The sequence below is a fragment of the Oncorhynchus clarkii genome, chromosome 3, assembly GCF_045791955.1.
Source record: "Oncorhynchus clarkii lewisi isolate Uvic-CL-2024 chromosome 3, UVic_Ocla_1.0, whole genome shotgun sequence".
Taxonomy (NCBI): Eukaryota; Metazoa; Chordata; class Actinopteri; order Salmoniformes; family Salmonidae; genus Oncorhynchus; species Oncorhynchus clarkii.
Window position 1 is genome coordinate 36,833,196 of NC_092149.1, and position 19,702 is coordinate 36,852,897.

Genomic DNA, 19,702 nt, shown 5'->3' on the forward strand with positions numbered 1-19,702 from the left:
TTTTCTTAAATCATAAAGAAATTATGCCATTTTTAACAGACCGTTTTGCGTTTTCAAACTGGTACCTCGTGCCCGGTTCCATCGGTTCCGTCGTAGCATGATGGTACAACCTTTTCCTTCCTTCTCGGTCGACTTGTCTATGTGTAAGTAACTGGTAGCATGTGGTGGCTAAGCGTAATTACCACTGGTGACACTGTAAGTCAAATATAAAAAGGCGAGCCGAGAGAGGCGTCTGCTGGTGAGGTCACCGCATGGATGAAGTGCTCTCTGGAGACACATAGACTTCAAGAAGCTCCTGACCCCAGTGTAACTCACTGATGACTAGCATGTGTGGCTAGCACACAGGTCAGGACAGATGCTGGAGACACTGTGTGGAGCTGTGAAGACGAAAAAAGGGGAAAGTGAAGGAGAAAAGGAGGCTATAGCCTGCTTAACTAGTTCCCTTGATGTCTGAATCAGGGGATGATATCAAGTCGAGAAGTAGAAAACCAGATCATTTTGTAATGATTGCTGCTGTTTTGTCCATTATTTAGACCCTTGGATAGCATATGTCTAGTACTGTACTGTACTGTGTTGAGAATCACCAACAGAGAGCTACTGCATGGGCAGGCGTGAGCATAACTCGATATGTCGCACCAGCCAATTATGCCTTTTGTTTGTAGATCCCCCTCACCTCACTTGTTTTCACAGTCACCTGGCAAGTTTATCATCAGTTTGAGCAAAATTAACTCAGTCTTTCTTCACTGCCTCCATAGATGCGTGCTGATTGTGTCTTCGGTTGGTAATTCCCCTTTGTGTTTGGCAGAGTGGGTTGTTACTGAGTGTCAACATGGCCAACAAGGCAGACAAAATACTGGAGATTACAAGATTCCAATGACGTATTTCTCTACCTTCACTTACTTCCCAATCCCTGACCCCCCTGCAAAGGCAATTATAAATCCATTAATCAGATGATGTCATAAAGTTACATGTGGTCTGTGTTTTGTTCTATGACTCAATTCGTTAAATAAACACCGGGTCGCTTATTCCATTTGACTCGCTGTTTTCACTCGGACACAGCCGCGCTGAACTTCCATAAGACTGAACTTTAAGACGGGGATTTTGAAACGATACTCTTGTACTGGGGAGATAATTGAGCAATTTGTGGGATTTTTTTCAGATGGACGTTGTTTGGTTAGGACCTGTCGAGTGTAAGTGATTTCTTGTGACGGTCTCTGATGTGGTCAAGGACCTAGCTGTGTGAAGCCATGGAGGTCTGTCCATCCATTACCCAGTGCGAGGTTTGCCTGTCGACTGTTCAGAACGGATCCACAATTTTTGGAGGGTCTCTAGGTTTGGAGATTTTTCCAAGTCTACATTAAATGCACATATGCACGCACACGCACACACACACACACACACACACACACACACACACACACACACACATACACACACACACACATACACACACACACACACTTGAACAAACATTGCCTGGGAGCTGGGAGGTCTAAAGATTTGGTTGTACCGGAAGTGGTCCATTGGGTTAGCAAATGGGCCTGGGTCAGGATTCTTCTCCCAAATATTTGGTAACATTCACCACATTGAGGAATGTGCACAGTTGCCATTTTCTCCCGAGGTTGAAGTATTTTCCCCCTCTCCGAATGGGTTTCAGCCATCCCCCATGCTTCTTTCTGCAGACAGTGTTGTTGTAGATGGGCTCTCCAACCCTGTTCCTGGAGAGATACCATCCTGTAGGTTTTCGCTCCAACCCCAGTTGTAAACTAACTCGATTTAGCTCATCAACCAGCTAATCATTAGAACCAGGTGCACTAGAATAGGGTTGGAGCGAATAACCAACAGGATGGTATCTCCAGGAACAGGGTTGCAGAGCACTGTTCCAGATGCTTGTCCTGGTTGTTTTATGGTTGTTCTAGGTGTTTTTTGTTGTTCTAGATGGTTGCCCTGGTTGTTTTAGATGACTCTAGTTTTTCTAAGGTTGACTAAATGTTCAATGAACTGACAGGCATCGCCTTCTCACCTAGCTATTGTTTGGCTGTTGGGGCTATTGGAGATCACACTCAGCAACGATAGTCTACTGAGTTTACTGAGTAGTACTAAGTAGTAGCCGTCTTAGCTCGATTTACATCCCTGTTTTTTGCTGTACTTGCTTTTATTGGGGAATCTGTAGCAGCTTAAGGTGGTCCGTGAGAGGAAGAGGGGAAGTGTATAACTGTTTGAAGTGGTGGTTCCGATACCGGGGCCTCTTTCATCTCTGTGTGACACCTTCTCTGGTTCCGCTCCTGAGCTTCATAGGCTTTAATGAAAATCATAATGCAGGTTCATAAATGCCCAGAGGCCAAGGGATTGTATGCTGTCAGCATGCTAGGCACAAGTATGTGAATGTTTTTAAAGGGAGTGAGCAACTTGCAATTAAGCTATCCTTGCTTCACTGTGACCTGGTGTTTTCTTTGTGTGAAAGTCAAGCTATCCGTGCAAATGTGGATACAGATTTTCTTCTGTATTTTGCAACCAAATAGTAAGTAGCCTGAGCTCATAGCCAGAGCCTATCCCCTGCTTCTGTAGTGTGAGGCAGCTTAATGTACAAGTACACCCCCTGGACAGGACGCTAGTCTATCGCAGGGTCTTATCCTTAGTCAATCTCCTGTGTGCCAAGTGGAGACGCATTGGGTCCGATTTTTACAGTCTTTGGTATGACTCGGCCAGACTTCCATATTCCAACCTCAGGGTGCTCTATAACCACAAGGCAACTGAGTTTATAATTTATTAGGACCAAACGCAGAAGAATGTAATCAACAATGTAGAATGTGGTGGTTCATTTCTTTACTATCAAATGAGGAGAGACAAACTTGTCACACAAGTCAGAGTTGTACTTAAACTAAATCTTTAATCACTTATTGATAAGGGAGCAAGCAGGTCAATACAACACACACATATAAAGTGAATCGATTGAGTGCTCTCTACGTTAATGATGGCTGGTCATGGCTGGTCGACGATTCACGCTCAGATGATTCGTTGAGAGCCCCGAGACTAAGAAATATGTACAAATCGATAAAGAGTCATGACATTTTGTTTCAATTGAGTGTGTGTCACTTTCGACCAGAATTTATATTTTCTCATAGACATTGGTATTTTGATATTGTGTGTACAAGACATTTATTGAATACATGTGGAGCTACTAATCATCTAGGATTTATTGTTCTTGAGATTTTGCTGATCACATTAAAAAGCAATTCTATAAAGGATTGCATTTAAAATACTTAATACGTATTGTGCATCAGCAGAAATATTCAACATAGATTGCCAAAATACTGTTTATGATTACCCCTTATGAATTCAACTCCTTTTCTGACATGCAAATTTATGTTTACTAACTTCAGTCCATTGCCGAGGGGATAAAATCCTCATAAACATTGTGCATCATGCTCTTAGGCTGACTTTTAAATTATCATCTTGGTTTTCTATTTGGTCTCCAAAACGGTCACTTTCCATTGAGTCACTGTCGACTGCTAGCCTCTCCTTGGGCACTTTTTTTATGGCGGCTGTGAGGTTTTAATGAACAGTGAAGTGATGGGAAGCCAACCTCTCCATCAGCACTTGTGTCTGGCTGCCCAGAAGATCTCTACCCCAGACAGACTACCTCCAAAATATCAAAACCCTCTTTAACCTTCCCCTAAAGGGATGTACATTAACAAACCGCTCCCAAATTTGAAAAACAGAAGACTCCAAGAATCTGGAAACGGGTCTCCAACCCGACCGAAAACCAAATCCGACCAAAGGGCCTATTTTCTGAAACCTCCCCCCAAACAAACTTCACTAAAAGCAATCATTAAAGGGCTTCTTAACTATCGGTACCTGATGTGGTGTTCAATCTCTGTTTCCCCAAATGACGGGTTGTTTATGAGGTGCTTTAAAACCCGGCGTTGGGTCTCACCTGGACTTCTTTGTTCTCCCGCCAGCTCTACGGTTACATGGAGAGCGAGCCCCTTACCCTGCAGCTGTTCATCGGGACCGCAGACGACCGCCTCCTGCGACCGCACGCCTTCTACCAGGTCCACCGCATCACGGGCAAGACTGTCTCTACCGCCAGCCACGAGGCCCTGCAGTCCAACACGAAGGTGCTGGAGATCCCTCTGCTGCCTGAGAACAACATGCGAGCCATGTGAGTCCTTGTCTTTTCCACTCTCCCCTCTCTCTATCTCTCTCTCTCTCTCTCTCTCTCTCTCTCTCTCTCAACATTCTAACAGTGTCATAAATGCATTTCATATTTCATTCTAATTTGGTTGTGTTTATGAAGGTCTTGGGTAACATTAAAACACAATATCATTTTCATTTGTTTATGTTACTGTAGGCCAGGCTTAATCAACTAGATTCAGCCGCAGGCAGATTTGACCTTGAGCGGATGATCAGGGGACAGGAACATAATTACAAATAATATGTAGACTGCAAATTGACCGCAAGAAGCCCAAACAGATATAATATTTGACAAAAACTGAATAATTTCAAACTTTGCTTACATTTCTATACGATCATGTGTCTTTCTATTGTGTGTGGGAACACTTTGGGAACGGATTTCCAAAATTAAAATCACTTGGAGCTGATTTTCTGGTATTTTATTATATATATATTTTTTTTACTTTGTTTTGTTTTGCTCACAAAACTTGGGTGGGGGCAAATAAAATCCCCTGTGGGCTTTCTGTTGGGGAACCCTGCAGTAAGCTATCTGCTGCTGCTTGCTCACATGTGGAGCGCATGAAACAGCAGTTATTCTTGGCAAGATTTATAATTTTTTATTTTATTTGGGGAATTTTACCCCCAATTTTTTCTCCCCAATTTCGTGGTATCCAATTGTTAGTAGTTACTATCGTGTCTCGCTACAACTCCCATACGGGCTCGGAAGGTCGAAAGCCATGCATCCTCCAAAACACAACCCAACCAAGCCGCACTGCTTCTTAACCCAGCGTGCATCCAACCTGATAGCCAGAGGAAACACTGTGCTGGCGACCTGGTTAGCGTATGCTGTGCCCGGCCCGCCACAGGAGTCGCTAGTGCTCGATGATACAAGGATATTTCTACTGGCCAAACCCTCCCTAACCCGGACGACGCTAGGCAAATTGTGCGTCGCCCCGCAGACCTCCTGGTCACGGCCGGCTGCGACAGAGCCTGGGTGCGAACCCAGAGTCTCTGGTGGCACAGCTAGCACTGCGATGCAGTGCCCTAGACCACTGCGCCACCCGGGAAGCCCATCTCTTCAATTTTGAGAGTTGTTTAACAAAAGTGTTTTGGAAACCTCAGAATCTGCTCTTTCTCATATTATATTGGAAACAAAACGTCTTCCCTGCAAAAAACTGCTTATAACACAAGTTCTGTTTGTGATATCGGAATTCTAACCAACTTATTATATAGGAGGGGGGCATGACTAACAATGGCAGAGAGTTTTCTATTTTAAAGTCATATGCAGTCAAAAGGACTGCCTCTGCGCTTCTAGTGTTAAAAATGGTACCATTGCAGTCACCAAGAAAGACACCCAAAGCATGCCTAATACAGTGCAGTACATAATGTAGAAGTCTAAAAGGAATAATGCCCAGGAAATCCAATAGGCCTCATTTCTGTTGGTTTTCTCCCCATTGCACCCAATCTGCCGTGTACTTAAAAATACCCAATTCTTGAAATCACTATATCCTTGTGTGCAGCTGTAAATCACTCTCCAACTCCGGATCTCCAGAAGGTCAGAAGGTTGCGCTCCGCAGGGTACCCAGGCAGCAGCTCCTGCCCTGGGGCTCTGTTCAGGTCACAATTGATCTGCTGTCCCGAGGCCCAGGACTTTCTCTGATGGAGAAGGCAGCTAAATCTCAACTCAAGCTCCATCACCACCTACTGAACTGTAGCTTTTTTAGAGGAACTGGTGTAGATTGAATGGGCTTATATTAAGTTAAAGCTTATTTTAATATTTGTTTCGATATTGTGGGAGGTTACGAAGATATTTGGCAAGCACCATGAGATATCAGATCTCTTTGACTGGAAAATGAACTTATTTGGTTTAACAGAGTTGAACCTTCCATTTCCAACAATGCTATACTGCCCCTTTATAATGTATCAAATCTAGACAGGGGATACTTTGAGGAACTTCAGCCATTACACTTTACAGGGCACAATGGATAAATCTGATATTCGAGAAAACTATTCAGATGACGTCAGGTTTCCCCTTTTGTCGTCACCGTATAAGCTAGAGCGAGAGAGCAGTGAAAGGATATTGTAGAACTGAGCCTCGGGGTTAGGGTAGAACATTGTAGGCCAGGGTAGTGTCCATTAGGTCACGCTATTGAAAACGTTTTAAAGTGTTTTCGCGACAGAAAAGTAAATGAGCATTTCTTAGTCCAGGTAGTCCTTCCATGTTTCAGTCTGTTTTCATCTGTTTGGTGTCTAATGAACACAGCCCATGTTTTCTCTCTCTATCGACTGGCTGGAAGGCCAGGGTCTGTCTGAGGAGGGTCGGTCGCTGACGGAGTCTTTCCATTGAGCTGTTAACAGTCAGCCTGATAACACTCCGGCCAGCCCTTTGCTCTCACGTCAGCTCTCTCTCGCTCGCTCACTGTGTGGGACGTTACATAGCCGGTACTGTAGACAACGGATGTCAGACGCCAGGCACATATCAATCTATCTCTTTCTTCCCTATTGTCACTGATAAAGTTTTATCTGTGGTTTAGTATCCACCCATTGAAATGGATAGTAGCCAGTAGCTTTATTACACAGTATGTTGTCTCTGAGAATCTAGAACATTCTGGGCTACTTCTATACTATGATTTTGAATCATGTAACATTCACTGAACAAGTAGAGTTGTTGTTGGGTGAGAAAAAAACAATTCCACTCAACATTTGTCAGTTCATTTTGATTTGACAAACAAATGTCAAGTGAACCATCAACCTGCATATCCAGTTTTTGTTCGGTAACCGTTTCCCGCCACCTGTCCTGTACAACTGACTAGGTATCCCCCTTTCCCTTTCCACCATTGCAGTCTTAATGTTTTGCAGTGACACTGTTCCACCACAAGTGTAGGATACATCTGGCAGTGTTTTTTATGACCAACAGTCGCCATGCCGTCCGTACAGATCTTGACTTTGAGCTGACTTCAACATATCACTGGTACAAGCCGTGATTGGCTGCTCCACACCATAGTTCATGAAAAGAGACACTAATGTTCATTCCAACAGTCGTTTGACAGTAAAAACAGAGCATGGCGTACTACCTCTAATGTGTTTGTTTTAAAACAATAACTGCGTGACTGAACACTTACATCATGCTTGAGCCACTAAAGAAACTTGTTGTAAGTGTTCTTTAAAAAACATAAAAAATACAAATCTCATTCAGATAGACCAAAGTGAAGGGGAAAAATAGATTTGAATAAAACTTGACATTTAACATGTTCCAGGAATTCCACCCAAAAAGCTACAATGTCAAATTATTGAAACGCCAAGCCATATCCCATATGTATTTCTTGACTTTTTACCAGCAACCTTTTGGTTTTAGTTAAATTTCTTGAAAGGCCTGTCTGAAAAGTGATGCCTTTTTCCCCCTAAGAAGGAAAATCCTCCCGCAAAAAAATATATATATTAAATGAAATAAAATAAATAAAGACAGCAAATTAAAAAAACAAGTCTGCAGCTAAATGTGGCATTGGTTAGTGAGGTTGAAACCGTAAATGTTTGAAATGTGGGGGGGGGGGGGGGGAGTAGACAGAGGGTTATAAAGTGGCTGTGAGAATGCAGGCGGCAACCAATGGGCTTCTCCTCTGGAAAGTGACGGTGGAGAGACCAAAGGCCTGGGCGGTGTTCATTAGGCACTAATAGACGATAAACTGAGTGAAACAGTTGCAAATAGTTTTAAAGCGTTTTCAGTTACTTGCCCTAATGAACACGACCCTGAAGATTGCTCCAGAGAGCTGTATTCTGGGGAGCCAGGAATATTAAAAGTCACATAAACAAATTAATGTTGTTCTTAGAAGAAATGGGGAGTGACTCAGTAGTGTTCTGCTGGACTTCCGATATCTGTGATCCGGAACTTTAGACGAGACGTCTCTGAGTCGGAGTGCTGATCTAGGATCCGTTTTGCCTTTTAAATCATAATTAATCATATTTTATGCTTACCTTGGGAGAGGTAAGCATAAACCTTGGGAGAGGCTTTGTGGATCTGGCCCTGGTCTCTTTGATCAAATAGGGGAAAGGGGGATACCTAGTCAATTGTACAACTGAATGCCTTCAACTGAAATGTGTCAACCGTCTTCCGCATTTAAAGCAACCCCTCGTTCCAGGACCTGTTCATGACAGTGAACTAACTAGTACATCTGCATTATAGATGTCTCTATGGCCTCATGATGATGACGTAATAATAATATACTGTACTTTTTTATGTTTATATGATGACACAGTATGATGACAGTATGATGATACAGTATGATGATACAGTAGTATATTCCATCTGTAATCTATGTCTCAATGTAGTCTGATGATCATGGTGGGCTAATAAACTCTGGATTCTGGAGACAAGCAGTAGCATAGTGCTCATCCAGACAGTATATTGATTAGTACCAGTATGCTGATGCTAAAATGTACCCTCTCCCCTGTGTGACAGCATTGACTGTGCAGGGATTCTGAAGCTGCGGAACTCTGACATTGAGCTGCGCAAGGGCGAGACCGACATCGGGCGCAAAAACACGCGTGTGAGGATGGTGTTCCGTGTGCACATCAACCAGCCCAATGGCAGGACCATCTCCCTACAGGCCTCCTCCAACCCCATCGAGTGCTGTGAGTATACACGCATGTGTGCGTGCACACACACACACACACACACACACACACACACAATGACTTTTCCTTATGACCACACATATCCACAGGTGCACACACACAAACCAATAACACTCTCTTAGCATGGAAATTAGTATGATGTGGCCTTTTGGACCCAATTCAAATCTTTATATGATGAAAGTAATTTGCCAAGTTGTTGAATGCGTTGTGCTTTCATTGATAACTGTGAGGTTAGGCCTCTTAAAGAAGAAGTTACAGGTCTGTGAGAGCCAGAAATCTTGCTTGTTTGTAGGTGATCAAATACTTATTTTCCACCATAATTTGCAAGTAAATTAATTACAAATCCTACAATGTGATTTTCTGAAAAAAAAATCTCATTTTGTCTGTCATAGTTGAAGCGTACCTATGATGAAATTACAGGCCTCTCTCATCTTTTTAAGTGGGAGAACTTGCACAATTGGTGGCTGACTAAATACTTTTTTGCCCCACTGCATGTCATATATCCCTCAGTGCATTTTATGACTCTATGCCTAACTTATTGTGGTGAGGTGACCCTATTATCAGAGGTGTATGAAGGGTCATTTGCCAGCTCTAGATCTCGCGGGGTTGGAAGTGTGTATAGAAACCGCTAACTATGTCAATCAGTTGAGTGTGTGTGCGTGTGTGTTTGGGTGTGTTTGTGTGTGTGTATATGTGTGTGTATATGTGTGTGAATATGTGTGTGTGTATATATGTGTGTGTGTGTGTGTGTGTGTGTGTGTGTGTGTGTGTGTGTGTGTGATAGACTATGTGTGATGGGTGGTAGGAATGTGCTAGTCTTGTAGTTTCTAGTCCAAGGTTGATGATGACACATGTTTTGATTGATTACTGCAATTTTTTATTTTTTTTTACAATGGACTGATGGATCATTATTACAGATGACTGAATGAGTCAAGTCAATTGCATAGTGATGTAATGACGGAGCATTGTGCGTCTGGCTGTGAACATGGTCTTGATAACCAAGAACCCCCGAGGTGCATTGATAAAAGCAGAGACAGGTGGTGGATAAAGTAGGACTAAAGTATGACTCGTTATTTGGCTTGTTCCTCCCTGGGTGAATATAAAAAATAATGAATCTAGAAATTAAAAAAGCTGATTGGGTCACCAGATAAATATTGTTTTGATCCATTTTTATATATTTCACGTTTAAAAAAAACAAAAACATATGTTGTCTGAAAATCAGAAAATAGCCAGTGGTGTTAAAAAGCCATTTGAAAACTGATAAGGCGGTTGCTAAGCAACTCCTGCTGTGACATGGCAGAGTTAGGGAGGTAGGGGATCTGGAGGTCCGGGGGCGGATGGGGAGTGGGTGAGGAAAGCTTGAGCAGTATAGAGTGCTGTTGTGTATGCAGTATAAAGTGTATATCCGCTCACTGTTTTATTATTTTTTTGTCCAGCTATTGTGCCAAGTTGGATGTGAATTAACACGCTCTCCTCGTGTCTGTCTGTCTGCCTGCCTGCCTGTCTGTCTCTCTGTCTGTCCCTCCTCCAGCCCAGCGTTCGGCACAGGAGCTGCCCCTGGTAGAGAAGCAGAGCCTGGACAGCTACCCCGCCACGGGGGGAAAGAAGATCCTCCTTAACGGACACAACTTTCTGCCAGACTCCAAGGTGGTGTTCGTGGAGAAGGCCCAAGGTAAATTAGGAGCCGCTACACACACTATCTCTCTCTATCGTTCTCTATATATCTTTATCTCTTTCTCTCACACTCTTCCTTAATATCTCACGTTTAAGTTATCCCTCTGTCTGCCTCTCTCTCTCTCTCTCTCTCTCTCCCTTCATTGCGTTCCCTCGGTCTCCTCCCGTCAAAATAGAGCAGGGTCTGCCAGGGAGCCACATGTGGTGTGCATTAAGGAACTATATTTTTAACCGAACCGTATTTACATTTGTAGAAGTTTCCATTGCCTGTTTAGTGACGCTCGCCACAAGTTAAGGAATGAATCACAAGCGGGGCATGTGCAACGTCTCTTTCTTTCTTTGCTTCTCTCTCTCTCTCTCTCTCTCTCTCTCTCTCTCTCTCTCTCTCTCTCTCTCTCTCTCTCTCTCTCTCTCTCGCTCACATCTTTCAAGTTACCTTCGTACAGATGTAGGATCTTAATTTGAGACAGTTTGCTACAACAGGAAAATAATCCTGCAGCAACATGATTATAATTATTGGACATTTTTGTAGGGGGTGATACATTTTTTTGTAAGGGAAAATCAAGTCTGAAATTTCAAAGTGGAAATGACCAACTTTAGAAGCCTTTTTAAACCTTGAATATACAAGAAGTTTGCATTTCCTGCAACAGAAGGATGATCAAATTAAGGCATGGCATCTGTACCTGTACATTTCTTCCCTATTATTTTTCTCTCTCTCTCTCTCTCTCTCTCTCTCTCTCTCTCTCTCTCTCTCTCTATCTCTCTCTATCTCTCTCTATCACACTTCTTATCTCTCTCTCATGCTGTCACATGCACACATGCACACACACACACACACACACACACACACACACACACACACACTGTCTCCCCCCTCCTGCAGTGTGATTTGTTATTACTTTTACATTTAATATTTTTCCCATTCGTTTCCTCTCTGTGTGGGAGTGAGAGGAGAGACGACTATGTGAAGACACTGGTGATCAAGTTTACAAACAGTCATTTCCTTGATTGGGTCCAGTGAATCAAAGGCAACTGTACTGGCCAAGTCTGGTCTGTGTAAACACACGTGATGATGGTGATGATGATGATGATCATGAGGAGATAGTGGATAGCTGTAGACGTTTTCCAAGGAAAGAGGAAAATCTGACCTTTCTTCATTATTGGTTTATATAGATATACTGTCTGTGGTGTTTTTGGGGCATTTGTTAACTGACATTTACTGCTTGTGTTTCAAAATGTTTGTGCTGTGAGAAGAGAAAGTGTCTTCATTTATCCTCGTAGGAATGATTTGGAGTTGCTCGGCAAGCTATCGAGGAGGTGTTATTCAGAAAGACGACTTATAGGTACATTCCAACTCCAGGTCAACTCAGTAGACTGGTACAATACTTGAAGCATCAGCCCTGACACGTCATTATCTCTTGAGAGGCTGTCTGTTTTCTCCTGGGTGAAGATGGCAATTTGCTCCTGTTTTTTGGAGAGGATTTCCCCACGCCTGGTACTATTGGCCTTGGAGTCTCCCTGTCATGGAACACCTCCTGCTGCCAAAAGTAGCCTCTCACCCCCGAAACCCCTTTATCAACCCCTTACCCCGCCACAGTTGTGTCATTGGGTCTCTCTCACCCTGCCGGCTGGCTCACCCCTCAGCCCCTTAGAGCCCACCGGGGTGAGAAGAGGGAGAGATTGACTTGTTCATGTGCTGGGAGTCTCCCCATGTCTGACTAACTCCACATGAAGGGGGATCCCTGAAGAGAGGGAAGCCCTGTCTCGTCTAGCACCTTCTCGCCCCTTTTCCTCCCTTCACCTTTCATCATCCACCCCCCCCCCCCCTTCTCCTTCCGCTCTCTCATTCCCTCTCGCTCTTTCCCAGCCCTGTCCTCACTATCTTTCTCTCTCCTCGTCGGCCCGTTAAAGCGATTAGCCAGGGTGGTGTGGAGTCCTGTGCTCCAGGGATCCCCACACGGCTGCCTGCTATCGACATTTCAGTGGCTTGTTTTCCTTCTCAGTGGCGTCCAGGGAGCGAGACTTCTGAGAGGGTGCACAAAGTGAGGGATTTATTTTCATGCCCCCTCCTTCTCCCTGACCCTGTCTCAGTGTCTGTCTGCTTTGTCTGCTCTTTTGTAAGCAATAAAGGACCCAGTACTTCCAAGGGTCTCCCAGCTCAAAGCTCATTATCACAGTACTACACGCACACACACACACACACACACACACACACACACACACACACACACACACACACACACACACTCAGGCTCACACACTCAGACACACGCACACGCACACACACACACACACACACACACACACACACACGCACACACACACACACACACACACACACACACACACACACACACACACACACACACACACACACACACACACAGAAACCTTTGTATAATAGCCACTTCACAGGAGTTGATACATCTGTAGAAATGTTCTTATGCTCTATTTAAATGTTTCATATAGAATGACATCTTGGCATTTTGTTCACATAATATTGCAGTTTGAGAAAAGTCTTATTGTTGATTTCGGTCGGAAGACAAAAAAAGTGGAAAAGGAAAAAGCTATCCAATAAAATCGAATTATATTAAAGTTGTAAACCATGAATATGGTTTTATATTACATTGTAAAAGTAAAAGCGCACGCACACACACACACACACACACACACACACACGCTGTAGCCGTCACTGCTTGTGTTCCAGCGGTGACATCCATTACTGCTGCAGCGACTAAAGGTTTGGAGAGCTGCTCACTTTCCAAGACGTGCTCCAATAAACACCTCCCCGGAAAATTCCAACAATCTATTCTTAAAGAGCTACAAAAGAGCAACAGACAGGACTTAACTTGACCTAACTTGAGCTTTCTATGCCAAACTATGTCGTGGTATTCCATTGCTGCACAGAGAGGGCACCTCCTTCCTACTATACTTCAACGCCCATATTTGATATTTAGACATTTTCTTTGGCTGTGGAGTTCTACCTGGTGCTCTACAGTCTTTATTGTAGGATGTTCAATAGATGGGGTGAAGAGGACAATGAAACTCGACCAAAACAATGGAATTTCCTTGGAAACGCATGGGGGAAAGATGCTGTGGGAGGAAGATCCCCAATCTCCATATTTCCCCCCAGAAAAATGAGTTTGTCTTTCAATGTGTGTCATATGTGTAAATCAAATCTAAGTTTATTGGTGTATTTCACTATATGTTGAGGTTTAAATCGGAGTAAAATGCTTGTATAGTCTATGACTAGGGTGGCTGGAGTCTGACAATTTTTAGGGCCTTCCTCTGACAACGCCTGGTATAGAGGTCCTGGATGGCAGGAAGCTTGACCCCGGTGATGTACTGGGCCCTACGCACTACCCTCTGTAGTGTCTTGCGGTCGGAGGCTGAGCAGTTGCCACACCAGGCAGTGATGCAACCGGTCATGATGACCTTGATTGTGCAGCTTGTTAAACCTTTTGAGGATCTGAGGAACCATGCCAAATCTTTTCTCCTGAGGGGGAATAGGTTTTGTCGTGCCCTCTTCACGACTGTCTTGGTGTGGACCATGTTAGTTTGTTGGTGATGTGGACGCCAAGAAACTTGAAGCTCTCAACCTGCTCCACTGCAGCCCCATCGATGAGAATGGGGATGTGCTCGGTCCTCCTTTTCCTGTAGTCCACAATCTCCTTGGTCTTGATCACGTTGAGGGAGAGGTTGTTGTCCTTGCACCACACGGTCAGGTCTCTGACCTCCTCCCTATAGGCTGTCTCGTCGTTGTCGGTGACCAGGCCTACCACTGTTGTGTCATCAGCAAACTTAATGATGGTGTTGGAGTCGTGCCTGGCCGTTCAGTCATAAGTGAACAAGGAGTACAGGAGGTGTTGAGGATCAACATGGCAGATGTGTTGTTTTCTACCCTTACCACCTGGGGGCGGCCCGTCAGGAAGTCCAAGATCCAGTTTCAGAGGGAGGTGTTTAGTCCCAGGGTCCTTAGCTTGGTGAGGAGCTTTGAGGGCACTATGGTGTTGAACGCTGAGCTGTAGTCAATGAATAGCATTCTCACATAGGTGTTACTTTTGTCCAGGTGAGAAAGGGCAGTGTGGAGTGCAATAGAGATTGCATCATCTGTGGATCTGTTGGGTTGGTATGCAAATTGTAGTGGGTCTATGGTTTCTGGGATAATGGTGTTGATGTGAGCCATGACCAGCCTTTCAAAGCATTACATGGCTACAGATGTGAGTGCTTCAGATCGGTAGTCATATAGGCAGTTTTGGGAGAGGTTGAAAATGTCAGTGAAGACACTTGCCAGTTGGTCAGCGCATGCTCGGAGTACACGTCCTAGTAATCCGTCTGGCCCAGCAGCCTTGTGAATGTTGACCTATTTAAAGGTTTTATTCACAATGGCTGCGGAGAGCGTGATCTCATACACTGTCGTCCGGAACAGCTGATGATCTTGTGCATGTTTCAGTGTTACTTGCCTCGAGGCAAGCATAGAAGTGATTTAGCTCATCTGGTAGGCTCGTGTCACTGGGCAGCTCTCAGCTGTGCTTTCCTTTGTGGTCTTTAATAGTTTGCAAGCCCTGCCACATCCAACGAGCGTCGGAGCCGGTGTAGTACGAGTGTGAATGTGTGCCAATGACGGCGTCACAAAATCCTGCATGCCATTGACCTTTTTACCTCATCTATTGTTCGAACTAAAACTACATTATCTGTACTGAGATATAGTTTGATTTGGCGATATATAATGAATTGTCCGTTTTCAAAAAGGGATTGATTTGTTGTCACAATAACAGTGGTTAAGATTTGTAGTCGACCGGTATCCATGTAAGAGGCTCATGGACTGTCTTTCTGTTCCTCTCCCTCTCTCCCTCTCTCCCTCTCTCTCTCGTGTGTTGTTTTGCTTGTTTCTCAATCCCCTTCTCTGTAACAAAAGAGCAGAGCTCATGGATGGTGGCACTACGGGAGGGTTTAATGTGCCCAGAAAAATAATGACTTCTACTTTTCAAATGCTAAGGCCGTCCCCATTGTTCTGCATCAAGGACCTGCAGGATGACTGATGCAAACAGAGTGTGCATGTATGTGTGTGTGCATGTGTGTGAGTACATGTCTCTGTGTGTGCTGCCGCTGAGGGGTAGGGTAGCTAGTGTCTGGTAGCTAGCCTACGGGCCTGTTTGTGTGTTCAGTAGGAAGTGTTTTCAGTGACTCATCTGCGAAGGATTCCCTGAAGAGAGGCGAAGCGGAACAGACAAGAACAGAGGGGGAGGAGGGAGGGAGGAGGAGAAGAGGGGAGGGGGCACAGGCAGGGTGAGACAAAGTGCTGTTCAGGAAAGCCAGGGGCAGAAGAGGCGGATATTGTCCACTAGTGGATGTCCTGTATCCGTTCCTTGGGTGTGTTTCACATTGTTGACTCTCACTGTCGATTCTCACTGTTGACTCTCTGCTTAGTGATTGAGTTCCAACAAGGTTTTGGAGATGGCTATTATCTTCGCACTCCAAGCTCTGAGACCGATATGTGTTATAAGGTTGTGTCCAACGTGTCCACTGTTCTGTTCAGCCACACAGTACAGTGTCTGTGATATTTCACCCAAGTTTTGTTGAGAGAACTGTTGAAGTTATCACGTGATTAATAAGTTACCCTTTGCATGCCCCATGCCCTCTTCCCTCTGACTCAGGGGTAAAGTATGATGTGGGTTGAGAGTGATCACAGTTGATGTGTTGACGGAGCATTGTTTTTCTGTGTTTGAGAGTCTCACACTCCTGTACCAGTAAGTACTGTTTTAGAGGCTTTAGTAGTGCATCTTTTTCCTTTCCACATCTCAGAGACTTTCCATTTTTGTGTTGCTGCTCAGTTGGATTAGCTATGATGTCTCTGTTATTTTTTATTACGGTGGTGGTGTGTGTGTGTGGGAGGGGGTGTGTTTATGTGTGTGTTTGTGTTTGCGTGTGTGTTTGTGTGCGTGCATGTGTGTGTGTGCATTTTTACTTTGCTCAACCCTCTCGTTTTGGCACGGGAGCAGGAAGGCATACCTGGTGCTCCTCGTCGAGCGTACGTTCTTGCTTTCCCTGATTTCCATGCACGGAGGGAGTGGGGCAAGGAGGAGAGGAGGAAGGGAGTGCTGGGGAAAGCCTACACTCTGACTCAGAGGGGAGGGAGGGAATTCCCTTGTGAGCAGGATAGCTTTTACATCTGGTGTGATTGGAGCTGTGCCTCTGACGTCTGGAGCATACAGCACAGATATAGCTCCACAGCAGGGAAAGAGATGTCAGGTCTACCCCCCCCCCCCCCCCCAGCCCAGCACCTCTAGCCTCGATCCCACTTCTTCCTGGATCCCCTAACTTTTCCACCCTACCACCCTGTTGACAGATTTTACCAGTGTTAGGGCTGGCAGGTAGCAGGTGTCCTAGAGAAACAGAAGACAACCCCTGGTCTTGTGTGTGATGGACCCTGTTTGGCATGTGGTTTTGCCTGCTATTTTGGCTCTAAATTTACTGACGTTTTTTGCAGCAGGATTTTATAAAAATTTGATAACCTACTGTATTATATAAACAGGAAAGAGGGATAGAGAGAGAAAAAAATACACCTCCGAAATTAAATTCGCCGAAAGTCGAAAAATAAGGCTGGCTTGTTTCACGAGTGCCTCTGCAATTAAGTCGGGGCGAATAAAATTTTCCATTCCCAAAACCACCAAAGTGAACATTCTTTGGCCAGTGGAAGTTGTTGTTCTGTTGTTGGTATGCCCCCTTCCCTATGTTTTAGTAGGAGGAGAGTTATCTCTCTCTCTTGCTCTCTCTCTCTCTCTGTCTCTCTGTGTTTGGGTGTAAACCAACCACAGGTCAGTGCAGGGACACGTGTAAGAGAGGCCAGATAAGAATGGTTCTGGTTCAATAAACACCAGAGTGGACCCACCATTCTGTGTGGCGTTCCACATTGTGTCTCCTGTCATTAACCAAATCTCCAAGCAATTACTATAGAGAAAGAAAACAAATGGGAGGTTATTGTTATTGTAGTCATGTGGGAGCATGTACTGTATTATATGAATCATAGAATAAACATAGAATAAACATAGGGACTGTGTTGTTGTTAGGCTGTTCAAACTCTCTGTCATCTGTGTCCTGATGATGCTTCATTCATCAGTAGGTCCATTGTTGTGTGTTCCTGTACAATGTGAGTCTTCGGGACTCTTCCCACCAGTTTTGACACAGTAAAAGGCAGCTGGCTGATCTTTCCCCAAAGGACTTTACTTGAGACAAAGGTGTGTGTGTGTGTGTGTGTGTGTGTGTGTGTGTGTGTGTGTGTGTGTGTGTGTGTGTGTGTGTGTGTGTGTGTGTGTGTGTGTGTGTGTGTGTGTGTGTGTGTGTGTGTGTGTGTGTGTGTGTGTGTGTGTGTGTGTGTGTGTGTGTGTAAATCTTTTGGTGTAAATGTGTTGAGTGCAATTGTCATTGACCCGTATAGGGAGTTGCTATGCCTCCTACTACCACTGCTCTGTGTTGTGACCAGTCTGATAGAGGGAGAGTTTAGGAGGAGGCCGAGGTAGAGACGGAGATGGAGGGAGGGGTTGTGTGTGGGTGGGGGCTCTGCGAAGTAGGGAGGGGCGGTGCCGTTGACGGAACGGAAGCGTTTTGCAGATGTTGCACAGAGAGGGAGAGGGAGAGAGAGGGAGAGAGAGAGAGAGAGAGAGAACGTAACGTTTTGTGGTTTAGTCTGGCGGCACTCTGACTTGAAAAGGTTTGCGTGCCACATACGTGGCTGTCTCCCGATTCAGCAAAGGTGAAAGAGAGAGAAGAGGGGAAATGACTGCTTTTGTTATTTTTGTTTAATCTTGCTGAACTATTTCTAAAAGAGTAGGAGTGTCTGTTTCATTTCTGCTTCTGTAGAAGACAAACAGACAGAGGGTGAAAATGAGGTGAATCAACAGAGAATGTTAAAGAGGGGGAGAAGAAGAGAGAGGGGGAAAGAAAATGAGAGCGAGAGAGAAATGGATAAAAAGAGAAAGAGCGCGAGAGAGAAGCCTGAAAAACATGTTTACTTGTGGAGGGTTGACGTCTAAGGTTTCCCGTCTTGGAGGGAGTCCCAGTGCGGGGGCGGGCGAGATTCCCTCTTGGTTCCCCAGATGTAATATGAGGCATGAGCACTCCCTATCATCTCTCACTCTCTTTGTCTCTCTCTTTCCCGTCTCGCAGCCTGACGAGCGTATTAGTTCCGTGGTACATCACGATCACCTGCACATCGCAGTCATATAGGTATACTAGTCACCCTACCGAAATATCACCGTTGTCTGTTTACTCACTTCATCTTTCTTAACTTCTCTCACTTCTGCCTGAACTCCAAATAAAGACATCGGTCTGTGATCTTTTTTCAATGTCTGTTCCTTCTCTTTTCCTCTTTTTTTAATATTGCTTTTTGGAAACAGATCCATGGTGACTTCCATCCTCCTAAGCTTTCTCCCAACCCCCAGATCCACCCTTCTTCACGAGTGATAGCAGGCCAAGCATGACTTGGATCTTTTCTTCCCTTTTTTTGCATTGTGAAAAATAAGACTTTGGGAGAACAATTTGGTGTGGAGACCTCAACTTATTACTTGGCTCTTCGGTTATACTAGTTCAGCTGCCCAAATGGCCATAACGTATTTAGTCTTTGTTACTTCACACGTCTCACAGTCCTTGTTAAATTAGGACCACAAAGAATTTAATAGTCAGCCAGTGCCATAGACATCAGGGCGGTGCCACAGACACACACTGGCACAATTGTATTGCCAGCCAACACTGCATGGTAGTGTCATAGACTAAACTATATTGCCAGCCAGCATGGCAGTGCCATACACATACAGACACTGGCAGTGACACAGACACACAAAGGCTGGATATTGTCACTTCTATTTCTGACAGCCACTAACGAGTCATAGGCTGTAAGAAAATGTGCTGTGGTTTGGGCCTGATTGAATAAACAGAGCATAGAGTGTCTGTTCGCGAAGGTGTGGCATGAAATCCCAGAGAGATCCAAAGAATGTGAGAGAACTGCTACAGCTACAGACTCCCGGCAGCTGCTGCAGATCCCTGGGCTTTCATTGCATGACAGGGAGGCCTTGACACCACAACACACTCTCAAGATGAAACGAACAAAAGGCGTTTGTGAAGCAGAGTTAAAGCTGCAATATGTAACTTTTTGGCCGATCCGACCAAGTTCACATAGAAATTGGAGTTATAGGTCTGTCATTCTCATCGAAAGCAAGTCTAT

General features: G+C 44.6%; 1 protein-coding gene across 2 annotated transcripts in view; it reads left to right on the forward strand.

The window, feature by feature from the left end:
- LOC139394588 (nuclear factor of activated T-cells, cytoplasmic 1-like) overlaps positions 1-19,702 on the forward strand; it is a 76,490-nt gene that overhangs the window by 15,383 nt on the left and 41,405 nt on the right. For both annotated transcript variants that reach the window (XM_071142701.1, XM_071142696.1), the window contains exons 4-6: positions 3,963-4,165; positions 8,633-8,805; positions 10,340-10,480. In XM_071142701.1, the coding sequence (XP_070998802.1) occupies positions 3,963-4,165; positions 8,633-8,805; positions 10,340-10,480 (517 nt within the window). The remainder of the gene's footprint in view (positions 1-3,962; positions 4,166-8,632; positions 8,806-10,339; positions 10,481-19,702) is intronic.